The sequence below is a fragment of the Aspergillus welwitschiae genome (assembly GCF_003344945.1).
Source record: "Aspergillus welwitschiae strain CBS 139.54b unplaced genomic scaffold BDQ94scaffold_45, whole genome shotgun sequence".
NCBI lineage: Eukaryota > Fungi > Ascomycota > Eurotiomycetes > Eurotiales > Aspergillaceae > Aspergillus > Aspergillus welwitschiae.
This window is the reverse complement of record NW_020798739.1, coordinates 82,676-105,985: the sequence shown is the minus strand read 5'-3', so window position 1 is coordinate 105,985 and position 23,310 is coordinate 82,676. Positions and strand designations below refer to the sequence as shown.

At 51.5% G+C, this 23,310-nt stretch overlaps 7 protein-coding genes across 7 annotated transcripts; 2 read left to right on the top strand and 5 right to left on the bottom strand.

Annotated features, from left to right (window-relative positions):
• Positions 1-644: 644 nt before the first annotated feature.
• BDQ94DRAFT_97500 (uncharacterized protein) lies at positions 645-1,205 on the bottom strand. Its single transcript, XM_026776956.1, has one exon. The coding sequence runs from the start codon at positions 1,159-1,161 to the stop codon at positions 775-777; it is 387 nt and encodes a 128-aa protein (XP_026621456.1). The 5' UTR covers positions 1,162-1,205; the 3' UTR covers positions 645-774.
• A 4,275-nt stretch (positions 1,206-5,480) lies between these two features.
• Positions 5,481-7,768, top strand: BDQ94DRAFT_151978 (uncharacterized protein). Its single transcript, XM_026767854.1, has 5 exons — positions 5,481-5,707; positions 5,784-5,823; positions 5,933-6,573; positions 6,632-7,099; positions 7,152-7,768. The coding sequence occupies exons 3-5, from the start codon at positions 6,172-6,174 to the stop codon at positions 7,686-7,688; spliced, it is 1,407 nt and encodes a 468-aa protein (XP_026621455.1). The 5' UTR covers positions 5,481-5,707; positions 5,784-5,823; positions 5,933-6,171; the 3' UTR covers positions 7,689-7,768.
• Positions 7,769-8,439: 671 nt separating this feature from the next.
• BDQ94DRAFT_97471 (condensin subunit BRN1) lies at positions 8,440-11,400 on the bottom strand. The gene is made up of 3 exons (XM_026776955.1): positions 11,245-11,400; positions 10,604-11,180; positions 8,440-10,538 (listed from the first exon to the last, which is right to left on the bottom strand). Exons 1-3 carry the CDS (start codon positions 11,319-11,321, stop codon positions 8,547-8,549), a joined length of 2,646 nt encoding a protein of 881 aa, XP_026621454.1. The 5' UTR covers positions 11,322-11,400; the 3' UTR covers positions 8,440-8,546.
• A 727-nt stretch (positions 11,401-12,127) lies between these two features.
• BDQ94DRAFT_97434 (sodium/calcium exchanger protein) lies at positions 12,128-15,636 on the top strand. The gene is made up of 2 exons (XM_026776954.1): positions 12,128-12,569; positions 12,635-15,636. The coding sequence occupies exons 1-2, from the start codon at positions 12,363-12,365 to the stop codon at positions 15,389-15,391; spliced, it is 2,964 nt and encodes a 987-aa protein (XP_026621453.1). The 5' UTR covers positions 12,128-12,362; the 3' UTR covers positions 15,392-15,636.
• Positions 15,637-20,560, bottom strand: pan1 (actin cytoskeleton-regulatory complex protein PAN1). The gene is made up of 4 exons (XM_026774433.1): positions 19,833-20,560; positions 17,723-19,780; positions 17,107-17,649; positions 15,637-17,040 (listed from the first exon to the last, which is right to left on the bottom strand). Exons 1-4 carry the CDS (start codon positions 20,465-20,467, stop codon positions 15,882-15,884), a joined length of 4,395 nt encoding a protein of 1,464 aa, XP_026621452.1. The 5' UTR covers positions 20,468-20,560; the 3' UTR covers positions 15,637-15,881.
• Positions 20,561-21,092: 532 nt separating this feature from the next.
• BDQ94DRAFT_174716 (DNA-directed RNA polymerase II core subunit RPB11) lies at positions 21,093-21,843 on the bottom strand (the record flags this gene model as incomplete). Its single annotated transcript, XM_026772396.1, has 4 exons — positions 21,093-21,296; positions 21,418-21,527; positions 21,594-21,652; positions 21,743-21,843. The coding sequence occupies 4 exons, from the start codon at positions 21,841-21,843 to the stop codon at positions 21,093-21,095; spliced, it is 474 nt and encodes a 157-aa protein (XP_026621451.1).
• BDQ94DRAFT_151969 (uncharacterized protein) lies at positions 21,676-22,638 on the bottom strand. Its single transcript, XM_026767853.1, has 2 exons — positions 22,572-22,638; positions 21,676-22,512 (listed from the first exon to the last, which is right to left on the bottom strand). The coding sequence occupies exon 2, from the start codon at positions 22,097-22,099 to the stop codon at positions 21,884-21,886; it is 216 nt and encodes a 71-aa protein (XP_026621450.1). The 5' UTR covers positions 22,100-22,512; positions 22,572-22,638; the 3' UTR covers positions 21,676-21,883.
• Between the last annotated feature and the right edge of the window lie 672 nt (positions 22,639-23,310).

Genomic DNA, 23,310 nt, shown 5'->3' with positions numbered 1-23,310 from the left:
GAAGTAAAAATAGCGGTCAGCCTTGCAATCAGATGAAGAAGGTTGAGTCTAGCGCCCGCACGATCTGAATCCGGATCTGGTGGGAGGAGGGGGGGTTGTGGAGGGGACTTTAGTCCATCTGGTGGAAAGCCGTATGAGACCGGGGTTGTACGGCGGAATGACAATGCTTGGGTTAGGCTGCAGGAAGGAAGCTGGAACCCGCGATTGTCAAAGCAACGACGTCAGGAGAATTATGCAGAGCTAGGTCGTTCGAAAGCTGGTCAATGTACAAGTGACATGAATCTCCAGCAAAGCATGAAGTTCTCGAAAGTAGAAAAGAGAAGAAGGCAAGGGGGAGGAGGAAAAGGATGGGGAGGAAAGATGGAGAGCTTTCGGGACACGGGAAGAGGGACTGTTGGCGGAAGGATGTAGCAATGAACGAGAATCCCCAAAGAGCCAGGACTATTGGGCGATGATGAAGCGTTAAAAAGGGAAATGGAAGAGGTGGGACCGGGTTTATTACGGAGTGGAGTGAATAAAGAGAGACGCCAAAGGAGGTGAAGAAAAAGAGGAAGAAGAAGTAGGTGGAGAGAGAAGCATAAAACCTGATGCAGACAGACAGTGGCAGAATGGATACAGGAGGGAAGTTCAGGCAGGCAGGCAGGCAGAGAATAATATTGTAGGTAGTGTAGTTAACTTGGTTCGTAGTAAGCAGGAGGTGAATAACTAGTTAGTTAGTTAGCAGTAATACTAAGGAAAGTACTGTGAAAGGTTGTAATGTTGGTTTCGGGTCGCCTAGGGAGCAGCCGCGGGGATCGTTCCTGATTGGGTCAGGCGGTCAAAGCGAAACAGACTTCCAGGTGGAAGGAAAAAAAAGTGTTCTATCAAAAGACAAGTCCAAAGAAGACGTAATGATACAATCACAGCAGAAAAAAAAAAAACTAACGAGGAGATATTCACCGTGAAACCAAGGTAAGTCTGATAACATTCAACATACACACAGAGAGGAAGAGAGACAGAGAGAGAGAGGGAGAGAGAAGGAGAGACGAGCCGGAGGACGAACACGAGGAAGGCAGAGTGGCTGGAGAAGTGGCCCGTACCATCGATGACCAAGGTTACGGGCGGCTCTGCCGGGTGGACGCTGGTCAGAAAACCGGAAACTTTCCAACTTTCCCGTCCCATTCGAGGCGTTGCGTATTAATCACCGCCGCATGGGCTGAGCAAACTGAAAGCTTGCAGATAAATAGATGCTCCTGTATGGAGTATAAATAAAAGTAGATTCGCCCATTTTGGGCATCATCTTGAAGACTACTTCTACTACTACTACTACTACTACTACTACTACTACTACTACTACTACTACTACTACTACTACATCATTACTGAATAGCTTAAGGTGATGGATGCTCTCCTCCATATTGGGGGAGACAACTGCGGAACCTTTCCCCTCAGCATGGGCCTTTGGGGCTGAGTATACAAGATCTACTTACTAGTGAACTACTCACTAGTAATTTACTGCAGAGCACGGTGTACAGAGTGCCTGCCTTACCAGATACACTAAAGTTATTAGTCTCGATAACTGAAAAGCAGCTTAATATAGAGAGTGCGTCTTGGCAACCATGGAGAGGCAAGAAAGTATTCCATTCTTATGATCCACATCCATGATAGTTTGATTTACCCTGATTGTATTTGTGTATAAATGATTGCTTCATTCATGGGGATGTCGGGTAGGTTCAACAACTTGTCTCTATCAAACATTCACGGAATAAAAGGGGTTGCTGCCACTGTACGTAAGTAATGTCCAACTGTGGAGAATCGACTACTGTTACTACAGGCCATACTACTGCAGGTTACATAGTACGTTTGCGTCTATTGGTTAACTTCGACAGACCCTACAGCTGAAAACTTGATTTCATTAGCTGACAACCGACGCCTTGCCACACTTATGGGACATTCCAGAGCATGAAGAAATGAGCGTAAAGCACAAGACACAGCCATACGGCGGCGGTGGCTGAACGGGGGGACACAGACAGTAAGTTGTCTGCCGACCCCCATTCCATCCATGCACGCAGAAGTGGGACGAAAAGAGAAAAGAAGGAAGAGGAAAGCTGAAAGTGCCAATAGAGTGCGGTGTTCTCCGTATGCAGGACAGTGGAACTACCGAAAAGGAAGAAAAATTCTCTACATTGGGCCACTGCGTTGGGAGGGCTATACTACATTCAGGAGTGCTGGACGGAAAATGAGGCTGTGTGGCTAGGCTGAAACTTCATTGTGGCTGGCAGCCCAGCTGCGGAGAAAGCTGGTGGCTCTGCGCGCCTGACCAGTTGGAGCCCGTTTTCTAGAACCGAGTGGGGGGGTCACACGGTGGCTGTACAGGCCCACCGCCTGCCCGACATGCGGTTTGGGCCTCTCTCATTTGTTCACCACCCACCGCAGCTGCCATGTGTGTGTCTCCCCCCTCTCATTTTTTATTCCTCCTAATAAGTACAGAGTAAAGGAGTAGTAGTACTTTGTGTCATACTAGCAATGTTGCTCTCCACCCTTGTGACCCAGGTTGGTACTACATAGGCCCTCCCATACTCACTATTACCCACTACTACTCCATGGTCTCTCTGCACGCCATACTTTAGATCCCATGGTAAGCGAAGACGTCCAGAATCTCAGCATCCATATATCACTACTTAGTGCTTTCTTTTGGCCTTTGCCTCAATATCGAGACATTTAGGGTCATCTTCAAATTTATTTGAACAAGAGCCGTACGCCTAATATCTGATCCTCCCTGCTACTACTATCGAGGCTGCGATCTTCGTCCGCAAGCTCCCTCATTGTCCCCCTTGCCTTTATAACATTGTTCTATCGTCACGGAGTACTCCGAATCCCTTTGGTACCAAGGGCTTATATCCCCGAATTCATGATACACAGGTCTTTCAGAAATTGTCCACAACAGCATAGTCCACTGGACCCCTTGACTTACGCCGTGGGATATTCATTATTTGAAGCTGCCTGCCATAGTGAGTCACTCGTCCTATTCCCGTCAGAAAAAACTTTCCGTAGCCCTCTGCATCGTTGAAGGCTCTCTTGGCGTTGAGTAATTTATCAATTGGTGGTCCAAAGCATTCGTCAGGAGGTTCCTAGGCAACATCAAATATGTCATGCGCTAGTCGAGGCAACCACGATGAAGAATATGGTTTATACTACATGCAATAGACAAAGTTTTAGTACTGCAATGAACTACTATAAGTGGGTTTCCAACGTTGGGCGTAAAACCCTGCTTATTGAATGCCTACTACTTGCCCATGTCTGTCTTCCCCCGTCACTGATCCAGGGACTACCGGCTTGTGGTGATATGGGATGTTACACGGCCGATACCCGAGTGGTCTTGGTCTTGGTCTTCAAACGTTATACGCTACTAGGAACAAAATATTATACTCAGTGAATAGATAAAGATCTGCTTATTTATCTATCATGTCATGGATGTCCTCGGATTGTAAGCAATACAGCTACATGCTGATCATCTAGGGGCAACTCATACCAGTTGATGCTCAGTTTCTGAGTAAACAGCTTTCCTTTTGTCTAGATAATAGCGTTTCTATGGCTTTCACTCACTCCGACAAATGATCATTGTTTCGAACCGTTTCCCGTCTTCCTGGAGAACGAGACTGGATCTTTTTCTAAGGACATCCATCGACTTCTAAGCTAATACTCCCGTCACAGATCTTTGATCTTCTCAATAGAGGGGTTATCCTTTATAAAAATGGGTTCCCGTGATCTTTCATTTTCTCGAGGGCTTAGCTTGCTCGCCCATGCCTGCCATGATAGAGGATTGCTTGGTTGACATTTGCATACCCGCAATTGAAAGTTAACTATGTTTCATGCTGGTGTAATGCATAGAACTCTTTTGCAAAGTGCCTGCCCCTTTTAGTGAGGTAGAGAGGGACGCCAGACACCGTTTGTGATGTGGCGAATCTGCAACATCTACTATCTTTTCGTCCGTGATTATGCTTATAGTGTATTCGCAATGCTGGATCAGATCTTGCCTATCGTATTCACCTATGGTTCGGGTTTAAAAAAAGAGCTAAGCTCTGTGTGTGTGTGTGTGTGTGTGTGTGTGTGTGTGTGTGTGTAGAAAGCTACCAAGAAACTATATGCATGAGTGCAGGACATGCCATCGCTTAAAGGGGTGACTGAAGAGTCCCGATATGATGTTGACATCTCATTTTCTCGGGCAAGCCTGACTCTGAGCTTCAATAGAAGTACCTAGTGCAACCAAGCAGCAGGAATTCACAGGGCTGAAAGCTGCGCTGATCTAGCTTTGAGCCACTGGATAGTGCATCCGCATTTCTCAGCCCTCAGGAGAGGGGGAGAAAGAGCCTTCATTTTGAGCTAGCGCTCATGGAAGGCAATATGTACGACTATTGCCGCTCCCAACTTTCCTACAACTTCATGTTGTTCCAACACATGCAGCCCCTGTTGCTGGATTACCAACTTCATTGCTAAAGAGCACGAATGCTTGGATTCACACTAGCTCATTGGTCTAGGATGGTCGGAGAGGTCGACTGCTAGAATTCAACCTAAACTGTTTCTGAGATATCACAGACGACCTAAGTCCTTTCGGTGCTCATACAGATGATATCCCTGTACCTGATCTGGTCCTGGATTGGGGAGTATCGCAGAGTGTTTCCCTCCCTCCATCCAATGCAAGGTTCCATCTCCTGGACGAAGGGATCATGGCCTGTGTTGTCATGTCGACAAGGAAGAGTTAGGAGAAAGGCAGCCAGAGAGTCCAGAGAAGATGGCGCTTAAGCGCCGTGACGAGAATGGGGATGTGATGACCGGTGCAGCTGGTCGCGGACTTAGCTCGACACGTGAGGGGACAAAGAGGGGGAAATCAATTCAACTTCGTCCTTTCAATCCTTCCACCGATTTCACCCTCAGCGACTAAGTATGGACCAGGCGAGGGTGAGTGTTCATCCTGTCCCCATCTTTTTCCGAAGCACACCCCCCCAATCAACTGATTCATTCCCAGTAGATAAACCCCTCATGGCATTTTCCTTCTTTTCAAGCTACCCGGAACCTGCAGCAGGAATCCTGTTGTTGACCCTCGCGGGCGTTGATGGCCGGCGGTTCTGCAACGGCTGTGGTTGGCTGGGCCCCGAGACGATCAACAGTTGGCGCCGGGAAGGAGAAGCCAGACCGGCTGATTGACTCTCCTCATTCGCTCCACAGGTGACAGACCGTGCATCTGGAGTGACAGCACGGGAACCTCGATGGCCTTTGCCCCGGCGTATCGCGACTTTCCCCACTGTGATAAGCCAGTCCAACTGCTCTAGTGGTGTTGCTAGATATCCAGTCATCGTGCTCCTCACCCCTGTCGTCCTCAACTCACACCAAGACCATCTCTCGACCACCCAATCACCGGCTTCCCCTTGATGTGCTGCATGTTGCCGGGCGCTTATTTTCCCCTTCACATACAAACCATACAAGCCAGCTCGCGATGTGCGCTCCCCCGCCTGGCGACGGATGGCGAGGCCAGGGCCCATCATTGATATTCAAAGCGGTCATGCTGCCCAGCGATCGTCTTGCCTTCGCGGCTCCTTCATCTTATTTTTCTTCTCTGACTCTAAACGTATCACTTCAGCCTTGCGCTGTGGCTCGCCCCTTGGTTCAACCTGTGCAGGACCCAAGAAGTGATCTCAAGTGAGATCAAAAGCCAAGCAGTAGGCCTTCGGTTCGTTTTCTTCCACGTTGATCTCTTACCATATGTCTCCCAGGGTGAATGATGTCCAACTGACAGTCCCTCACAGTCAGGGCTTGCACGCTTGCATCATTCTCGTCCCGGATTAGGTATGTGCCTTTTCGACCTTCAGTCTTCAGTTTGTGAGGACATGATCCTACGCACTCTGCATTGGCTCTTTCTTGTGTTCTGCTTGGAGGTTAACAAATGGGATTATAGGCTTAATGCTTGTGTAGCTGTGCTGTCACAAGTGCCTATTGTACCCTCCCCCCGCAGTTGGCAATCTACTTGGTGAAGGTTGAGAGCTGGTCCTCTTCACACCTTTTGTGTTCTCTGCAAGACCCTTCTACGCTCAGCGACACTGCCTGCCTGCATTTCCCGAAAGTCACCATCGCTCTCCTCGGACTTTCGAAGCAGTGTCTCCTGTGGCTCTCGTCCACGATCACAAATCCAGGGTAATGGCGCTACCATCACAACCTGCTGTGACTACAGAGGAACGGAGCTCTTCCGAGTGGTCGAGTTCCTCGTTGAAGGGTGGCCGAACAGCTCGCTTCGCTGAAGCAACCATGATTCACTCCCCTACTAGTCCCGGCGATACCGGAAGGTCCCCCTTTGCCGACCCTCCCAGCAATTCGCAGACGCCTCCCGACGTGTCTGAGCTCGGCTTCGGATATGTAGCTGCAAGTGACCCTGCAAAGCATGTCTCGCATCACGATATTCCGGCCAATGATCAAAAGGGTTCTCTCAAGGTTCCAGGCACTCCAGGCCGTACTTTGAACCCATTGAGCCCAACGTTTCGAGAGGAGTTTTTCGTGGAGAAGCAAGAAAAGGTCACGGAAAAGGAAAACCAGAGAGACCTGGTAAGTGAGTGCGAGCGTACCCGTTCACTTTCCTGGATACTTACCTGGGTTGCTATAGCGTATCAAGTTGCGTGTTCGGGTAGCCAAGGTGTTCCTTCGTTTCATCAACCTTGGCTGCAGTATGATTGTCCTTACCATTCTGGGAACGACACTGACTGTCTTCAACGCGACGAAGTCACTGCCTGAGCGAAACACTTCTCCTCCCTGGGAATTTGGCACAAACCCTTGGCCGCAATATCTGCTTCTGGCCGTTTCATGTCTCTCCTTGATTGCCTGCCTTGGTGTCTTCTGGGGCTACTGGAGAGGTGGACGCAGACGTGCACAGAAATATGCGGCTTATTATTCGCTCCTATCGGTGTTTCTCTTCATCTTTCAACTAGTGATGTGGATTGTTGCCGCCGCAATCTTTGAACATTCGAAGGCTACTGGGGACGACAAAGACCTTTGGGGCTGGGCTTGTGTCCACAACGAGAGAGAACAGCTGTTCAAAGACCAAATCGACTATGCACTCCTCTGCCGTCTGCAAGTAAGTCATCCATCCAGTCAGTCCATGCTACATATTAACGAACATCTCCCAGGACTGGGGATTGGTCTGTGCCGTCATTGAAATCGTCCTTGAAGTCTTTGTCCTCGTTATCTACGGTGTCATCTTCTACCGCTTCTGGAGCAAGAGAAAGCTGGCCAGGTCGATGGACCGTCGAGACAGAGCACGAACAGATCTGTACATCGCTCAGCTGCGCCAAAACACCGTCCCTAACACGCCCGGATTTCCCACCATGCCCAAGGCTCCCTTCGTGTCAACCTCGATTCCTCAAGACCAGTACTCTGCTGCTGAGAACGGGCAGATGTGCACAACCCAATTTGCCACTCCCCCGACTGATTCCAAAAAGCAGTCGGCGTTCCAGCTTCAACCACCCCCAATTCGGGTGCAGCAGGCATCTCCGCAGCCAGAGCAGAGTGAATTCCCACCACCACCCGCACCAGCTCCGGTTCCAAGTGCCCCTAACCAGCACATGGGCGCAGCACCCGGCGAACGAACCTATGAATCTGTGCCCATTCCCGGTGCTTATTCCGGCCCCATGAGTCCTAGTTTTCCCCACGGAGCCCACCAGTAAAAAGCCCTGACCGTCACATTGCTGGCTCGACACGAGTGGATAAATCGAGAAAAAAAAAGAAGAAAAAAAAAAAAAAAAAAGTGTTCAAACACTGGCATGTCAGTCCAGTCTAGCCTTCAAGTACTTGATATTGAAGTTTGCATATAGCTCTCGTCCTCTTTGATGATGATTGATTTGTTATCGATATGACGCGGTCCCTCACCTGTTCCTGGACTACCTTACGGCCATTTCCCTCCATCTATTGATAACCCTCCACTTTCTATATAAGTGTCAAATTTGTTGTCTTTTTTGCTTTTATACCAGTGATACACTCAACTACGTTGGCTTTTTGTCTAACTGTTCCCTCTGTTTCTTTTTGCCGTGGCCTACACTGGCATATCATGGCATGTAATTGCAGACTACAAGTAATGGTCGGGTATGGTTAATCCTAGTGTTGTTGTCCTTGGTTGCGAACAGCCAGGTTATTGGGTTGCATTAGTTGGACAATTGATATCTTTTCGAATAAAGAGTAGTTAACCAGATCTCTTCGTTATTATGTAAACAAGGAAGTGACATGGTGTACTTGATATATTCAGGAACGTATGAACATGTAGAAAGAATCACGAAACCATAACGGTGACAAACCCTGACATGTAGGCCTGTCATTTGCCCAAGAGGAACGCGAAGAACTCGAAAGTCGCATACCACCCACCCGACCACTAGAACTCCCTCCCAATAGAAACCCAAAGCCTATATCCAACCGGAAGAAAAATAGAATATCCCTCGTATCGCATCGTTTGGCATCCCACACATAGACCGTGACTGTACAATCATGCCTGTCTGCACACGCAAAGGCAGAACTATCACATAAGCTCTAGATTATATGGCTCCTTCTTCGAGGACGGCATTTGCATCCTTTGAAACAAAGATCTCCTCCAGCTTGCCGGCACCGATGCCGTCCGAGCCATCATCGTTCCGTAAAACTAAGCCCTGCTCATTGGCCAGGTGAAGCAGACAAATAAACCCGAAGGAGGTGCTTATGTCGCGTAGTGTATCTCGGGGGTACACTGTCTTCAATGAATTCATGATCTGAGTAAATCGAAGGCTCTCGTTTGCTTGTTGCTCGTCTTCAGGCCCATGGTCTGGGCTGGTATCCATCGGCTCCGGCTGCGTTTCAATTTCAGCATCATGATTTTCCACTTCTTCGGAGGATTTAGTAGGGTCTTCAACCGGAGGAGCAGGCTCGAAATGTGTAGTTGATATTAGCCGCTCGCCCATGCCCTTCCACATTTCCACTTTCAGTCGCCGAACGTCCACCTTCTTGGCAACTCGTGCATATGCCACGTAGTCAGGTCGTGCCCTACGCGCGCCCTGAGTTACCAGCTGCGAGCCAAACCCACCACTGTTCTGCGTGGCCCCAGGACCCGACCCCATCATATTGAGAAGGGCACTAAGACCTGTTGCACCACCGGCATCGGCTGCGTGTGTGCCTGGAGGTCCGTCGGCAGGAGGAGACAGCATTTCCCTGGCATCCGCAAAGGGGAGGTTGTCGTCGTCATCATCCAAGCCGAAGCCGTTGGGGAATGCTAGCCCATCATCATCTGCGAAGAAGTTGGCGTCATAAGCACCTTGAGCACCTTCTTCAGACGCTGCAGCATCTTCCACTTTGTGATTAGCCCAGAATGCCTCGTCCATCTCGCCGTTACCTGAAGTCTGATCTTGTCGTCGCTGAGTGAATTGCCGAGGACCTGCCAGTTTCTTTGAGCCCATCCTAGCCTTAGGTTTCAAAAACAGACTAAGTAGCTGGCGCGAATTGAAGTGCTTGTCATCCGGAAGTAGGTTGCGTCCTTTAGTCTTCCACTGTGTCTTAGGCAGAGATATGGTGGAGTTAGAACTGGCCGGAGTGTATATTATCTCAGCAATAGCAGGATCCAGAGGAGCACCAAAATCGATTTCGAAGGGCTCCTTCTCTTTGCGCTGCTTTGGTGCCAGGCTGGCATTGGTTGTGGCCGTTTGCTCCTTAATCCGCCGGATCTTCCAGTGCTCGGGGCCAGCCCAATTCTTTTGCAAGGCGTTATCGAAATAGCTGAGGATGTTCTCATGGTCTCGGTTCTCCGGCTGGTGGCTGAGGGAGATAGTATATGGATCTTCATTGTCGAGCTCTTCGCCGTCAGCATTCTCATCACCTTCCCTATCGACGCGGTGCACCTTGAGCATTGGTTCAAGAGCAGCCTCACGTGCCCACGCCTCGCCACCGTCACCAAAACCAGCATCACCACCCAGGTCAAATCCGGCTAACGTAGCGTCGTCATCATCGAATCCCACAGCATTATCATCATCAAGCATGATGCCTGATGCATCGTTGGGGTGCTGACTTTCCTCCTTGTCGTTCCGCCAGTCTTCAGGGGCTTTCAGGAAGGGTATATCTAACGAGCCACTTGGATCTCCGAGGTCGAAGTTCTTGAGTGACGGGCAGATATCCTGGGTCTCGAGGCGGTCCAAATCCGGAAAGAATTTGCTCGCCAGCGGAGCTATGTCTATTTTTGCGTTATCGTCAAAAACATTATCCGCCGATTGGCTGGGATCGGATGATGAGCCTGGCTGCTGGGGTTCTTCTGACTCTTCCGACTCTTGGTTAGCATCCTCTGCATCCTTGGAGGTCTCATCGGCGGCATCGTCACTGCTGTCAAATACGATGCGCCCTTGGCTATCGATTGACAGGTGGTTAAGGAGCAGGCCTTTAGCGCCGCCTTCATCAAAATCCGCTGATGCTTTCTTGAACAGGGGATCGACTGAGAATTCCAGCTCAAACTTCTTCAGCTGGAGCGAAGCGAAGGAGGGAGCGAGGGTCGCTTCATGTGTCCGCTGTGCCTAAAAGTGCCAAGTTGCCAAGTTAGTTACCCTGAAAGATGTCTACATTTTTGGAATGTTCAAACCTTTCTCCGCGCCTTCCTGGCCGCACCCTCATCACCGTCCTCGTCATCCTCAGCATCCTCTCCGTCTGCGCCAGCTTCGCGGGCTCTCTTATCCCGGCTATCCGCCAAACCACTCAGAAGCTTACCCGTCTCCGTAGCCACACTGTCGACTCTGCTGGTGTAGATTTTAACGCACCCATCCAAGGTGCAACTGGCCTTTTGGAAGTTCACGCCATCTCCTTCCTTGAGGAGAGACATGTCGTGGAAGTAGTCGATCAAGGCGAAGTTCCAGGAGTTATTGGCATTGATCTTGTTGTCAGTCGCCATCTTCATCCATTCTTCAAAATTGGCCAAGATGGGCACGCGCTTCATCGGGGTGACTGCCCGACGACGTCCATCGACATCGCTGTCGCGGCCCCGATGTCCCGAGCCTCGGGGCGTCGAGGGACTCATGTTATTGAAGTCATGACCGGTGTATCGTCGAGGCGGCATGGGGGTCTTCACGGCGGCCTTGATCTGATCCATCTGGCGGTCATGTCGCGCCTGTCTGGCCTCCATACGGGCCGCCTTCTCGCCCATGTCATCATTGAGCGGGATCCTAGTGCGGTCAGCGCTATGGGCTGCTGTATGGGATAGATAGGGTATGATGGTATAGGACATACTTCATAGGTGAGTGCTTATGAGGGGTCGATGCGCCGCCGGTGGAGCGGCGATGTTGGGGTTTGGCGACGCGGGGCATTGTGAAGTAATCCCCTGGCCGTAGGGGGGGAGGGGGAGGAGGGGTGAAAGAACGACGGTAACTGTAGCGACTTGGTCTCTGGTAAAAGGAGAATCAGGTCAATAGTCGATAGTAGGGGAAAGGCAAGGAACGATGTCGCAATATCGGGGCGAGAAATGTCAAGTCGAGCGTGCCCCGATCACCGCCTTTCCATGTGTCGCAAAAGACGAGGCCGAAGAAAGGAACTTGGACGAGAAAGAAACAATCAACATAAACATACGGCCGCGCGGCAGCAACCAGCCGCGCACTTTCTTTTGTGGCTCCACAATACATACATTACAGGACATTACCCGCACTGCACATACGGTATCCGTATAGTATCCGGTACCATCCAAATGTATCCCGTAGGTATTGGAAATATACCAGATGGGGGTGGGGGGGCTATTTATTAGTTACACAGTACATGTAATATAGTCAGTCTCAAGTAGTTGTTGATAAGTAATGATAGATGGATTCAAATCTAGACATAAAATGATCTCGTGTATTCTTCTATGATGCCGAATCAGTCATTGTGATTTCACTCTAACTAGATAGTCCATAGAAGCAAGCCATTGACAATTCTGAATGATTATCTAGATAGATACCCACTCCATTGATCGACTGACTGGATGGATCATCATCGCATCTCAGCTCCTCTTCCCTCCCCACCGCCTTCCCGATCTAGCTTGATGTGCTTGCTTGGTCTCTCCGCTCTTCTGACATCAACCCCATCAACTTCTCCAATTCATGTCTATCATCAAGGCAAGGTTTCTTCTTCAAGTTTCTAGCAAACGGCCCAAATCTCGATTCCATTAAACCCCCTCCCACCCCCACCCCTTACTTACTCTTTTATCTTGGCTTCGAGTGTTTTCATTTTCCCCTCCTGTCCTCCCTTCTCTGGTTTCCGTCTCCAAACATCCTTCCCAGGCTTCCCAACCGAACCTAATCAACTAGTCCACCCGCCTTGTGACACTCCACCATCACTTGCTTATCGCCCAGGATGCCGCAATCCGATCGTCCACCATGTCTCCTCTATTAATGCCCAAGTTCCTTTCTCGAAGTACCGCTTCTCAGAAGCGTGGATATTCGGCCAGACCTTTTTGGGCGTGTTTACTGGCTTTCTTCCTCCTTGCTATTCTCAGCTGGGTCTCTGGTCGTCTGGCCGAGCCTACCGAGCGGGTCTCGGTTCACCATGTCGCTCAGCTTCGAATGCGGGACAACGCGCTGGAGGTATGATGAGGATAACCTTACCTAGCGAATTGGGGACTTGCTAAGCCTGCTGTTCTGATTGACAGTGTCGTCTCGTCCGTCAAGCCAAAGATCAATGTGCCTTCGTCCTATCAAACTGCGCCGATCACGAGGAGGGTCTCTTCTCCTACCTCCAGTTCTACTACTGCACTGCGGCAAAGGCCAAGCCGCTCGCTTTCATCGTCATCGTCCTGTGGCTATCGCTTCTCTTCAGCACCATCGGCATTGCTGCCAGCGACTTCCTCTGTATAGATCTAAGCACCTTGGCCAGTGTCCTCGGTTTGAGTGAGAGCCTCACGGGTGTCACCTTTCTTGCATTCGGAAATGGCAGCCCGGACGTGTTTTCCACCTTCGCCGCCATGCGGTCGAATAGTGGGAGCCTGGCCATTGGAGAGCTGCTCGGTGCGGCAAGCTTCATCACATCCATCGTTGCTGGCTCAATGGCGCTGGTCCGCCCCTTCAAGGTCGCCCGGAGGAGTTTCGTTCGTGACGTAGGATATTTTATCCTTGCGATGGCCTTTAGTATGTATCTTTTGGGCGATGGCCGCCTCCATGTCTGGGAATCTGCCATGATGGTGGCGCTCTATTGTTTCTATGTTGCATTGGTGGTGACGTGGCACTGGTATTTGACTCGACAACGGCGCTCCTACGAGAGGAATCTAGCTGCTCGATCACACTTCCACATTCCGGACAATCAGGAACTTGACATCGAAGAAGAGGAGGAAGATGACCCTGGTGTCGCGTCGGAGGCTACAAGTCTCCTTCACGGCGAGGATTTCGACGCCCTGGAGAGATCTGGTGTGCCAGCCTGGCGAGAAGGGGAGGAGGACGACGAAACCCGGAATCGATACCTTGCTGAGATCCGCGACAACATGCACATTTATCGGCCTACTACAAGGAGGCGCAATACGTTGAACCCCATCAGACCAAGTCTAGTGGGTGCTTTGGAGTTTCAGTCCGTCCTCTCTTCACTTCAACGGTCGCGGAATATCCATCGCAACGAGTCGTTTGATCTCGAGCGATGCTCAGATGGTGAGCGTTCGCGCTCGCATTCGCGCCTGTCAGACAATGCCTCTGTAGTGTCTCATCCGCGGGCCAGCCGTCCCTCGTTGGGTGACCGCTTGTCGCCCAATGGAGGCACTGGTTCAGCCCGCACTCGAGCGGTGTCAGCCAACGCCGCCGCCGATCTGAAACTAGACACAAGCATGTTCACTGTCAATAATCAGCAGCCGCTCCTCACTGTTCATCGGCCCTCTGTGGATACCCAATCGCCATCAGAAACAACGGGCGCCTTAGCATCCGATCAGAGCCCAGGATCAACCGGCTCCCCTCAGCTGGCCGTCTCGCAAGCCCCCAGTACTGAGTCGAACACGCATCTTCAGAGCCCCAACCTCCTTGCGCCCCCTGGTGCTTTCCATGCCCCAACTTATCAAGTGTCGAGTTCTCGTCCTCGTTCGCCGCTTCCATTGTCCCCGCGCGGAACGACCCTCTCCCCAGGCCCGGCCAATGCTTTCCCGGAGAGTCCTACAAGCCCATTCCCACCCTTTCAAGATGTACCCAGTTTCCCATCCTCTGGGGCACCGAGCTTACGCCTGCCAGCCGCATCAAGCCCGACGGAGCGGTTGCAGATTCACGATAGCGCCTTGGATGGTGGGAGTAACCGGACGACAACCCCGACATGGTGGTCCCATCTGTCGCTCACTTCCCAGCCCATCCTCCCCACCCTTTTCCCGACTCTGGCTGACTGGAAATCCAAATCTTTCTGGGAACGACTCTTGGGAATTGTTGCGGCCCCCAGTGTATTGCTCCTGACAATCACCCTCCCGGTGGTTGAACCTGTACAACCTGAAGCGGGTGCAAGCGCTGTTCCCGTCATAGTAACTCCGGCGGACGGTGACGGTGCACCATCGCCTGCTGTGCGACTGCCGGAAGATAGTCCACTTCTTCGTGCGCTCGATCAAGAGCCCATTTCACGACGGAACACGGTTGATCAAAACGGCAAGCCAGAACCAATTCCGAGACATTCTCGTTTTGATTCCGAATTGCCGGCCATCCAGCCAAACATAGATTCCCCACCACCACCATCGAAAGAGTGGTGCCTTTGGCTAGTTTGGGTGCAACTCTTCGTGGGCCCCTTCTTCGTGGCCTTGATGTACTGGACGACAGTTGACTCGGATCTGGATGTCGAACATCTTCTCCTGCCGTCCATGGTCTCTCTTCTCTTTTCTTTGATATGCACCACCTGCCTGATGATCAGCACACGACACGACCTCGCTTCCCAGCCTCCAACTGCCTGGCGGCCCGTTCTAGCATTTTTAGGCTTCATTGTCGCAATCTGCTGGATCGCAACCATCGCCACCGAGGTTGTCAGCCTGCTCAAGACCCTAGGCGTTATCTTGAACATCAGTGACTCGCTTCTCGGCCTGACCGTGTTTGCAGTGGGTAATTCCTTGGGTGACCTGGTAGCAGACATCACGGTAGCCCGCCTAGGATATCCCGTAATGGCGCTGAGCGCCTGTTTCGGAGGCCCCATGCTCAATATTCTTCTAGGTATTGGCCTAGGCGGACTATACATGACCGTGAATGCCAAACCAGAAGCCATCGCCGTGTCGGGTGGTTCTTACGAGATTGAAGTCTCCAAGGTCCTCGTCATCAGCGGTGCTACTCTACTCATCACCTTGATTGGTCTGCTGATCGTCGTCCCCTTGAATAATTGGAGGATGGACCAGAAGATTGGCTGGGGCCTGGTCATTCTCTGGGTCATTAGTACACTTGGCAATGTTCTCGCCGAGGTTCTATTCTGAGGTTTAGACCCAAGCGTAAGGCAGAAAGAGCCCTTGTTTGGCTATCCTCTCGTAAGCATTGTTTAGGGTCTCTCCTGACTGGCTCTTTCTTCAGTGTTGCGAGCGCTTCTTTTCTCTGTTGTTTTGATGTTCACCAGTCCATAATTATGGATACACTAGTGTGTTCTCATCACACATACTGTACATATGTCTTATATATATTGACATGTTCTAGTTTTACGAATACATTGATCATCTGACACAAGACGCAACCTTGGCTATTACCGTCTTCTTAGTATCTGAAGTGAATCAATACAGGCTGAAATAAACACAGAAGACATCCCCATGTTTAGAACTTGTAAATAAACAGAAGACCGACGAGAGAAGAATAGAGAAATAAAGTGAGTATGGTGTCTTCTCTGCTCTCCCTACAACAATCCATGAGGAAGGTAACTTCTTAAAAAACGCACAGAAACTCTATCCGAACAGTGTACAGGTGGCACTTCAAGGCTCAGTCCAGAACACGTCCTGCGGAAGAGCTAGTACTGCGATCGTTGGTCTGGACCTTTCGAAGCCCCGTTCCTGCCTGGATCGATGCTAGCAAGGCACCTCTACCAGCGCCGCCCGTGGGAGCAGCCGGGGGCGCGGGTGGTGGGGGAACGCCTGGAGGCGGCACCGGGGGGGCCATGGAGGGAGCCGGAGGCGGCGGAGGTGGCGCCGCAGCACTGGGACTGGGCACTGCCGGGGCGGGGGCTGGCGGAGGTGGCGGGGGAGGAGGCACAGCAGCGGGGGATTCAGCTGCCTCAGTCGGCGGTGTGGGAGTTGCTGGACTGTCCTGGACGGGGGTAGACGACTTTGAAGGAGTCTTGTCATCCATGGCACTCAGAGGCCGGGGAGGAGCCATTGTGCCGAAGAGTATACTTGCGAGTTGCTTCGCGCTACCACCACCCGGCCGTTCATCATCATCATCAGACGAGTCGTCAAAGTCCGATCCAGCCGCCGACCAGTCATCATCCACCTCGGGACGCACTCGAGACTTGCGTTCCAGTGGACCGGGCGCAGTGAAGGCAGGCTTGGAGCTCTCCTGCTGTTGTGCCAGCCGATGGAAGGGGTTGGTCGACTGAGACTCGGCTTTCGGAGCGGCAGGCTGAGGTGCAGGTGGTGGAGGCGGCACCTGGCTGTCGGACTGGCTGATTCTCTTGAAATAGGGATTCTTGGACTCTGCTTCCGGACTAATGCTGGTGGGCGCAGCGTGGCTACTAGCAGACTCAGCGGGACTGGTCACGACATCTAGCTCTGGAGCTGGAGCTGGAGCTGGAGCTGGGGGCGGCACCGCGGTGTCTACCGCAGGAAGCACTTGACTCTGAGTCGGAGTACTGTCCTGCGGTGTGATGTTGATAGGACCTTCTTCATCCGAGGAGCTCTCATCCAAGCCTTCCAGCTCCAATTGAAGCTGACGCTCGCGCTCTTTGGCCATCTCAAGTTCAGCACGCTGGGTGGCGAGTCTCGCTTCCTGTTCTTTCGCCGCGCGGGCTGCCTCTTCCTTACGACGCTTCTCTTCCTGCTTTTTGATCTTCCCTTGTCGGACCTGTTCTTGCAGTGCGGCAAGACGGGCCTCCTGGGCCTCCTTCTCCTTCAGAAATTCTGCTTCGCGTTCTCTGGCAGCAGTCCTGGTAAGATGTTAGGTTGAGTAACGGCATCAACAACGGATAGTAGAGCTGGCAGGGGTTACATACTCTAGGCGGGCTGTCTCTTCTTCCTGCGCCTGCTGTTCCTCTCTAATAGCTTGTTCCCGTGTAGATTGCTCTACTTTAGCTGCTTCCTCCCTTGCCTTCTTTGCCTCGGCTTGGCCTGCACTATCAGTCCGACCCTTCCGAGAAGGCGGTGCTGGAGGAGGCTTCTTGCTAGCTGGCTTAGCAGATTGCGCCGTTGGGCCGCCCTGCTCTTCAGCCAGACGGCGTTGTCGCTCTTGCTCTCGCTTAGCATCTTCTTCTTCTGCTCGTCTCAGCCGCTCTTCACGTTCCTTTTTCTCGCGTTCTTGCCGTTGAAGCAGAGTCTCTCCTGCGTCACTGTGAGGCTTGAGCCCTGCAGCAGCCATCCGTTCAGCGATCCGCTTCTGCGCACGTTCCCTAGCAGCCGCAACGCGGTCCTCATGCGTGGAGCCAGCTGACACGACTGAGCCGGTAGGCGTCGGGGAATGTTGCGAACCAGCTGCACCTCCCAATGGCGACTCATTGTAGCGAGACCGCTGGCTTTGCGTATCTGCCGCTCTTTGTTGTCTGGTGGTCAATGATTAGTGTATGCTCTATATGAAAATCTCGCATCTTCCAAAGAGAGAGTGAAGATACTTACTCTTCCTTGCGAACATGCGCGGTGCGGCTGCTACGCTTCAAATCGTAGATAAAATCGCGAACCACATCTTCAACGCCCAAGGCGTCCTCCCAGCGTCGCCGTTCATGCTCACGCGTCGAACTTTCACCACCATCCTTAAAACTGTCTTCCAGACTCCGCGCAAACTCTCGAACACTCTCCTCGACGTCGCGAGTCATGGTCTCGTTTCTCTCCCTTTCAGCCTTGACGGTAGCATTCTCAGCTTCGAGTCGGCGAGTTGCAGCTCCATCGTCGTCTTGGCTGGCGGGAACGGGCCTTCCGGCAAGTTCAGCGGCGCGAGCTTGCATTCTGGCACGGGCACGAGCTTTGATACGATCGGCTTCAGTGACTGTGCCCCCTGGGCCTGTACCCACGATAGAAGAGGCACTGTTTGGATGCTCCTTTGCATCCTTCAGGCGGAATAATTCCAGTCTAACCTCCGCGATCTCCCGCTCAACACGCCTCACCTCCGATGCCACTTGAGGGACTTGATCTTCATAAGCCTGCAGCTGACGACGTAGTGACCTCCGTTCGGCCCCGGTATCAAGGTTACGGAAGGAAGCATCGGGGTGGGTGTCAATATCATCCTGTACCCGCCGTATCCGATCCATAAGACTCTCCGCTTCTCTTCGGTCTCGCCGGTCTAGAGCATCGTCTTCCTCCGCTTGATTCTCGTCTTGAAAATCCACCGCATCCAACATAATCTGGGCTTCACGAATCTTCTTCTTCAGCTGGTCCACGGAGAGCTCTTCTTCCGAAGCCTGGGAAGCAGCAGGGGATGGCGTACGGCCATTGTTGCCAACGCGACGGCGTGCGCTGGAGCGATATCCTGCAGCCGCCTCATCGTTGTTCTTGAACAATGTAGCATCTTTCCGACCTCCTCCTGGAGACACTGCGCCGCCACGGAAAGAGTGCTCTTTCAGATAACTGACACCAGTCTTCTGTGGTTGCAAAAATGCGCCAGACGCCTTTCGACTCTCTGCATCTTGGGACAGCATGGACTTGATCGTGCCTATCGAATCGTTCAAATTTCTCGTGGATGGGGGAACAAGCTCCGGGGGCAGGCGGTTCGGAACTGGGTACCCGTTTAGTTTCCTGTAGATCAAATGCATTGCCACGGCAAATTCGTCCATGTTCAGCCGACCCCTGTTATTAGGGTCGGCTAGCGTCCAAATGCGTTCCAGATCAGACCGGTCGAGACCACTTTGTCCCATAATTTCGATCGCAGTATCACCTCCGATAAAGCCTTTACGAAAACCATCCCAGGCTCGAAACAAATCGTCATAAATCTTTTTTTCTTCTTTGGTAATAGCCCAGGGGATATGAGCATTTCCAGAAAGGCCGACCGCAGAGAATCCACCTTCGCGGCCTGGCTGCGGCATCAATTGTTGCTTGAGAGCTTCGATGTTAGGCAAGCCAGTTGCCGGAGCATTCACGAAACCCCATTGCCCTGGGATACCTGTAGGCTGCGCGGCCAGAGCCGATACTCCCCCGGTCTGTGCAGGACTCAAATTTGACCCAAAGCCGGTAGGCATTGGTGGCATTGGAGGGCGAGGACCGTTGTACCCAGTCGGCTGAGGATTGGTCATGAATCCAGTGGGTTGCGGTTGTAATTGCTGAGGCTGTCCAGGGAACCCAGTGGCTTGCGGCGCAAGGGCAGAGTTTTGGCCCGGAAAGGGGGATTGACTTTGCTGAAACGCCGTCGGCTGGGGAAAACCCGTAGGCTGCGCTGTGAGCTGCGTGAGAAGCTGCGCATTGCTCGGCTGCTGTGGCTGTGGCTGCTGGGGGGCGGGGGGAGCAGATTTATTCTCCAAGAGAGGTGCATCGAAATTTGGCACGTTCGTTCTAACAGCAGGTTCCGGTTGAGTATCAGGAACTTGGAAGGAGATGATGTCCACCATGCTGGAAACTTCGTTCCTGATCTTCTCGGGGAGTGCGCTTGGCAATTCTCTACCTGTGATTCTCAAGTTGCACAGGTACATAGCCAGGGCAAATTCGGGGAAGAAGAGCTGCCCAGACTTAGTAGAATCCGAGAGAACCCTGTAATGGTTAACACCTTTATTCCACTTATGGGATGTAATCGGATACATACCAGATCTTGGACAAATCATTACCAGGTAGTTTTGACCGCAGAAGAAGCTCCTTTGCTTTATCACCGCTCATTGTCTGATTATCTCCAACCGCAGACTTAAAGAGCTGCTCGAACTTTGCCTGGTCCTGCGCAGTGATGAAGGAGAGCCGAATGTTTGGTATTTTACTGGCAGACGCCTTAGGTGGCGGAGGCGGAGCCATGCCAGCAACATCTTGGAATGAATCCGCTATTTCCGACGAAGTCCGAGGCGCCTGACGAACAGGGAGGCCAGTACTTGCGGGAACCTGGAACTGTGGAGGCTGCGATTGAGCGGGATATCCGGTGATCTGGGGCTGTTGGACTGGGGGCTGAAAGCCAGTTTGTTGCGATTGTGGTACTGCACCCGGGAACCCTGTGAACTGAGGTTGGAGCTGACCAGCCGGGAACCCCGTGGCTTGAGGCTGCAACTGGGAGGCCCCGAAACTGGACATTTGAGGGCCATAGCCAGTCGGCTGAGGCGCGAATCCACCCTGTTGTGGCGGTTGTTGCTGCTGGCCAGAGGCAAATTGCTGCGAGTATGGCGACTGTTGCATCAAAGGCTGTCCCGGGCGTGCGCTGTTGGCGCCGCCCAGGAAGGTGTTGGATGAAGAGTACATTACCGGAGTAAGGCTGGCATCAAAGAGAGGAAGAACATCAAAGAGGGGCTAACAAGAGAGCGAGCAACAATGCTGAGGAAGCAGAAAACCAAGCTGATGGCGCACAATGAGACAGAAGAGTAGCATAGGAAATGGCCAGGCAACGACGGAGAGGGGGGATCAGGAGCATCCATCCGATCAGGAGCAGTGACGCTGCCCCGTTACGTAATCAGGGACGCCCGATGATGGGGGAAGCCGCGGAGCGGTGCACTAAACCCGATCCGATAGCTATCACGATGAGTCCAGAAGCTATCTACACTATCTACGCTACCCCTATGAGCACACCAGACGGTTCTCATCTATTTAGGTCGCTACCGGGCCCAAGCCTACAACAAATTAAAGGCGAGGCAGATATATGGACGTGTTGACTGATTGACAGCTACGGCAGCAAATGACTTTCTGTTCCAAGGCAAGTTGGAGCGAAGGGCTTGGTCCCGCTAATCACTGGAAGCAAAGAGAACAAACATAGAACAAAGGGTATGACCATGAAACAAAGACACGCATGACCAGCTGCGTATATCTGAAGCGAAAGCATGTGAGTGACCGCTGACCCAGCTCTTCATGCCCTATCTCCACCTGTTGATGGCTAAACACCATCCTGGACGCCATTCTGCTGCTGGGCGGTAGCCCCCACCATCTTACGGAGCTCATATTCCTTAGTAAACTCCCGAGAGAGGATACCCAGGTCCCGAACAAGCTCATGGCAGGCTGCAATTACCGCATCCTTTGGGGTGATATCGCCATCGGTCTGAACTCGAAGCTGGAAATTGGGAACAAGCGGATGGGGAACCTATGACAGTCACGTCAGACCCTTACGCAAACTAACCCCACAGATCTGATAAAAGCAGCAACTGGGAGCATGAAGAATGCCCGGAAATAGACACGAGGATAAATCACGATCGCAGACATACCTTGTACGCAGCGAAGAGAACATGAGAGCTTTGCAAGAGGCGAGAGCGGATCAAATTTCCCAACGTGTGATCTTCCTTATTGAAGGTGAAGATGGCAGAAGATGGGATTCCTAGAACAAGAAGCCCATGTTAGAAATGAACGCAGACCGTTTAGGTGCGAGGTTTGGATGACATACGAGTATCGATCTCCATCTCGACTTTATTCTCGCCATTCGCAAGAACGAACGATTCGTATCTAGGTTTCATACCGAGTCAGTGGACCGAATGTATTAGAAGCTTCACAAATGAAGGCAAGTAGAATCTTCAAAGAAAACCCGAAGCGGACCTCGGCTGCTGGTCATGAGAAACGTTGACGGTAGACTGGCAGCGAACGCGAGATCCACCACTGCCATTCTTCAGGCGCGCATACACCATTTCTGCAGGCATGATGGATTCCATTCTTAAAATCGTTGTGTTCGAGAAAGATTCACAATATGACAGGAATGCTAGGGGGTGAAGACAACGCAAAGTACGAGGTCAATCCATTCAATGAGAGATCTGGACAAGGGGCATAAACATTGAAATGAACTGAGGGAGAGGAAGAGGGACAGGAGTAGAGTCCATAACATAGTTCGGCACTCTGGGGCAGTGAATGGAGGGGGGAAGGCAAGAGCATGTGCCCGGTTAATGGCACCGTCCGCATTGAGACATCAGTCACACCATTCCCACCAGCGAACAGCTCCCGAACCTAGAACAAGCCAAAAGGTGGGGGAGGAGAGGAAGGGGCGCGGAAACCAAGTGGGAATAAAGCATGCTACAAGATAGACTGCGTAGATGTAAGAAGAACGTTCCACCTACCGGTCTGGTGCGTTCATTTTGTAGTCTTGGCTATATCCAAAGGTGCGTATACCAAAATAGTGAAATAGCTGGGAGCGATATTGAATATCTCGGACTTTTATGAGGGCTGTAAGTGTACAGGCGCCCAAAAAGCGAGCAGGACACTGTATAGATGAAGTAGGGAGTGAATCACAGTATCCAAATAGATATGAATATCACTTGGTGCGCAACTTCTAGCCTTTCGCTTTGCTTTGCCACTGTTTCCTTTGCTCAGTGGACCTTTGGATGGATTAGTTGCCTGACCGACAAGCGTTTAGGTATGGAATTTATTGAATCACCTGATAGAGTAATATTATATATATATACCACTGGAAACTCCCGCCGTACTGTTGGCAAAATGATGCTGCAATGCTGGGATTGCAGAATGGCTGGTGATGACAAGCTCCGATAAGGTTAGTAATCCCGTGACATTAGTCACGTGGTAGGCCCTGTTTTAATGGGCCAAGTGGACCGTTTCTGGTTACTAAGCTACTTTCACGCTGCACCCCTTTTAGCTCCAGCTGCTGCGCTGGATCGTAGGATAAACTACGCATTATCTGATAGTTGAACTAAGGCTTCCCCGCAGCAAGTGCAGAATCTCATAGATTCACCTTAGTGATCTGCATAAGATACTCTCAGGTTATTGTATAGATATCAGCTACATATATTAACTCCCAGAACGTCACCGTAAGTTGTAAGGTTAACTGGCTACACATTGAGTATACAAGACAGAAAATGCATGCACAACTTTGCTAAAGCCATCCAATTACAACCCTCATGGGGTTGGAAATCGTCAATCCGTGAAACGCCTGTCATGGTCCCGCACCCTGCTTTGATAGTGATTAAGAAATTGGGAGATCAGGGAGAGGAAACCCCTCGTATAAACGTAAAAAAAGATCAGGTCATGTCCAAGAAAGTAAAACAACATAGAAAGGAACGGGAAGGAAAATAGAAGACACGCAAGAGGTGAACCCGCCAACAATAATAGGAAATAGCTGGAACAACAATATTCACTGCTCACAAATGCACAAAGTGAGG

What these genes read in the sequence shown, in the direction of transcription:
- BDQ94DRAFT_97500 (XM_026776956.1), bottom strand. Translation starts at nt 1,161, where the DNA reads ATGGGACGGGAAAGTTGGAAAGTTTCCGGTTTTCTGACCAGCGTCCAC.
- BDQ94DRAFT_151978 (XM_026767854.1), top strand. Translation starts at nt 6,172, where the DNA reads ATGGCGCTACCATCACAACCTGCTGTGACTACAGAGGAACGGAGCTCT. An exon ending in AGGAAAACCAGAGAGACCTG is followed by an intron (nt 6,574 to 6,631) that starts GTAAGTGAGTGC and finishes GGGTTGCTATAG; the next exon opens with CGTATCAAGTTGCGTGTTCG. An exon ending in CACTCCTCTGCCGTCTGCAA is followed by an intron (nt 7,100 to 7,151) that starts GTAAGTCATCCA and finishes AACATCTCCCAG; the next exon opens with GACTGGGGATTGGTCTGTGC.
- BDQ94DRAFT_97471 (XM_026776955.1), bottom strand. Translation starts at nt 11,321, where the DNA reads ATGCCCCGCGTCGCCAAACCCCAACATCGCCGCTCCACCGGCGGCGCA. An exon ending in CATAAGCACTCACCTATGAA is followed by an intron (nt 11,181 to 11,244) that starts GTATGTCCTATA and finishes TGACCGCACTAG; the next exon opens with GATCCCGCTCAATGATGACA. An exon ending in CCAGGAAGGCGCGGAGAAAG is followed by an intron (nt 10,539 to 10,603) that starts GTTTGAACATTC and finishes TGGCACTTTTAG; the next exon opens with GCACAGCGGACACATGAAGC.
- BDQ94DRAFT_97434 (XM_026776954.1), top strand. Translation starts at nt 12,363, where the DNA reads ATGTCTCCTCTATTAATGCCCAAGTTCCTTTCTCGAAGTACCGCTTCT. An exon ending in TGCGGGACAACGCGCTGGAG is followed by an intron (nt 12,570 to 12,634) that starts GTATGATGAGGA and finishes TCTGATTGACAG; the next exon opens with TGTCGTCTCGTCCGTCAAGC.
- pan1 (XM_026774433.1), bottom strand. Translation starts at nt 20,467, where the DNA reads ATGTACTCTTCATCCAACACCTTCCTGGGCGGCGCCAACAGCGCACGC. An exon ending in AATGATTTGTCCAAGATCTG is followed by an intron (nt 19,781 to 19,832) that starts GTATGTATCCGA and finishes TAACCATTACAG; the next exon opens with GGTTCTCTCGGATTCTACTA. An exon ending in GAAGAGACAGCCCGCCTAGA is followed by an intron (nt 17,041 to 17,106) that starts GTATGTAACCCC and finishes ACATCTTACCAG; the next exon opens with GACTGCTGCCAGAGAACGCG.
- BDQ94DRAFT_151969 (XM_026767853.1), bottom strand. Translation starts at nt 22,099, where the DNA reads ATGCGGACGGTGCCATTAACCGGGCACATGCTCTTGCCTTCCCCCCTC.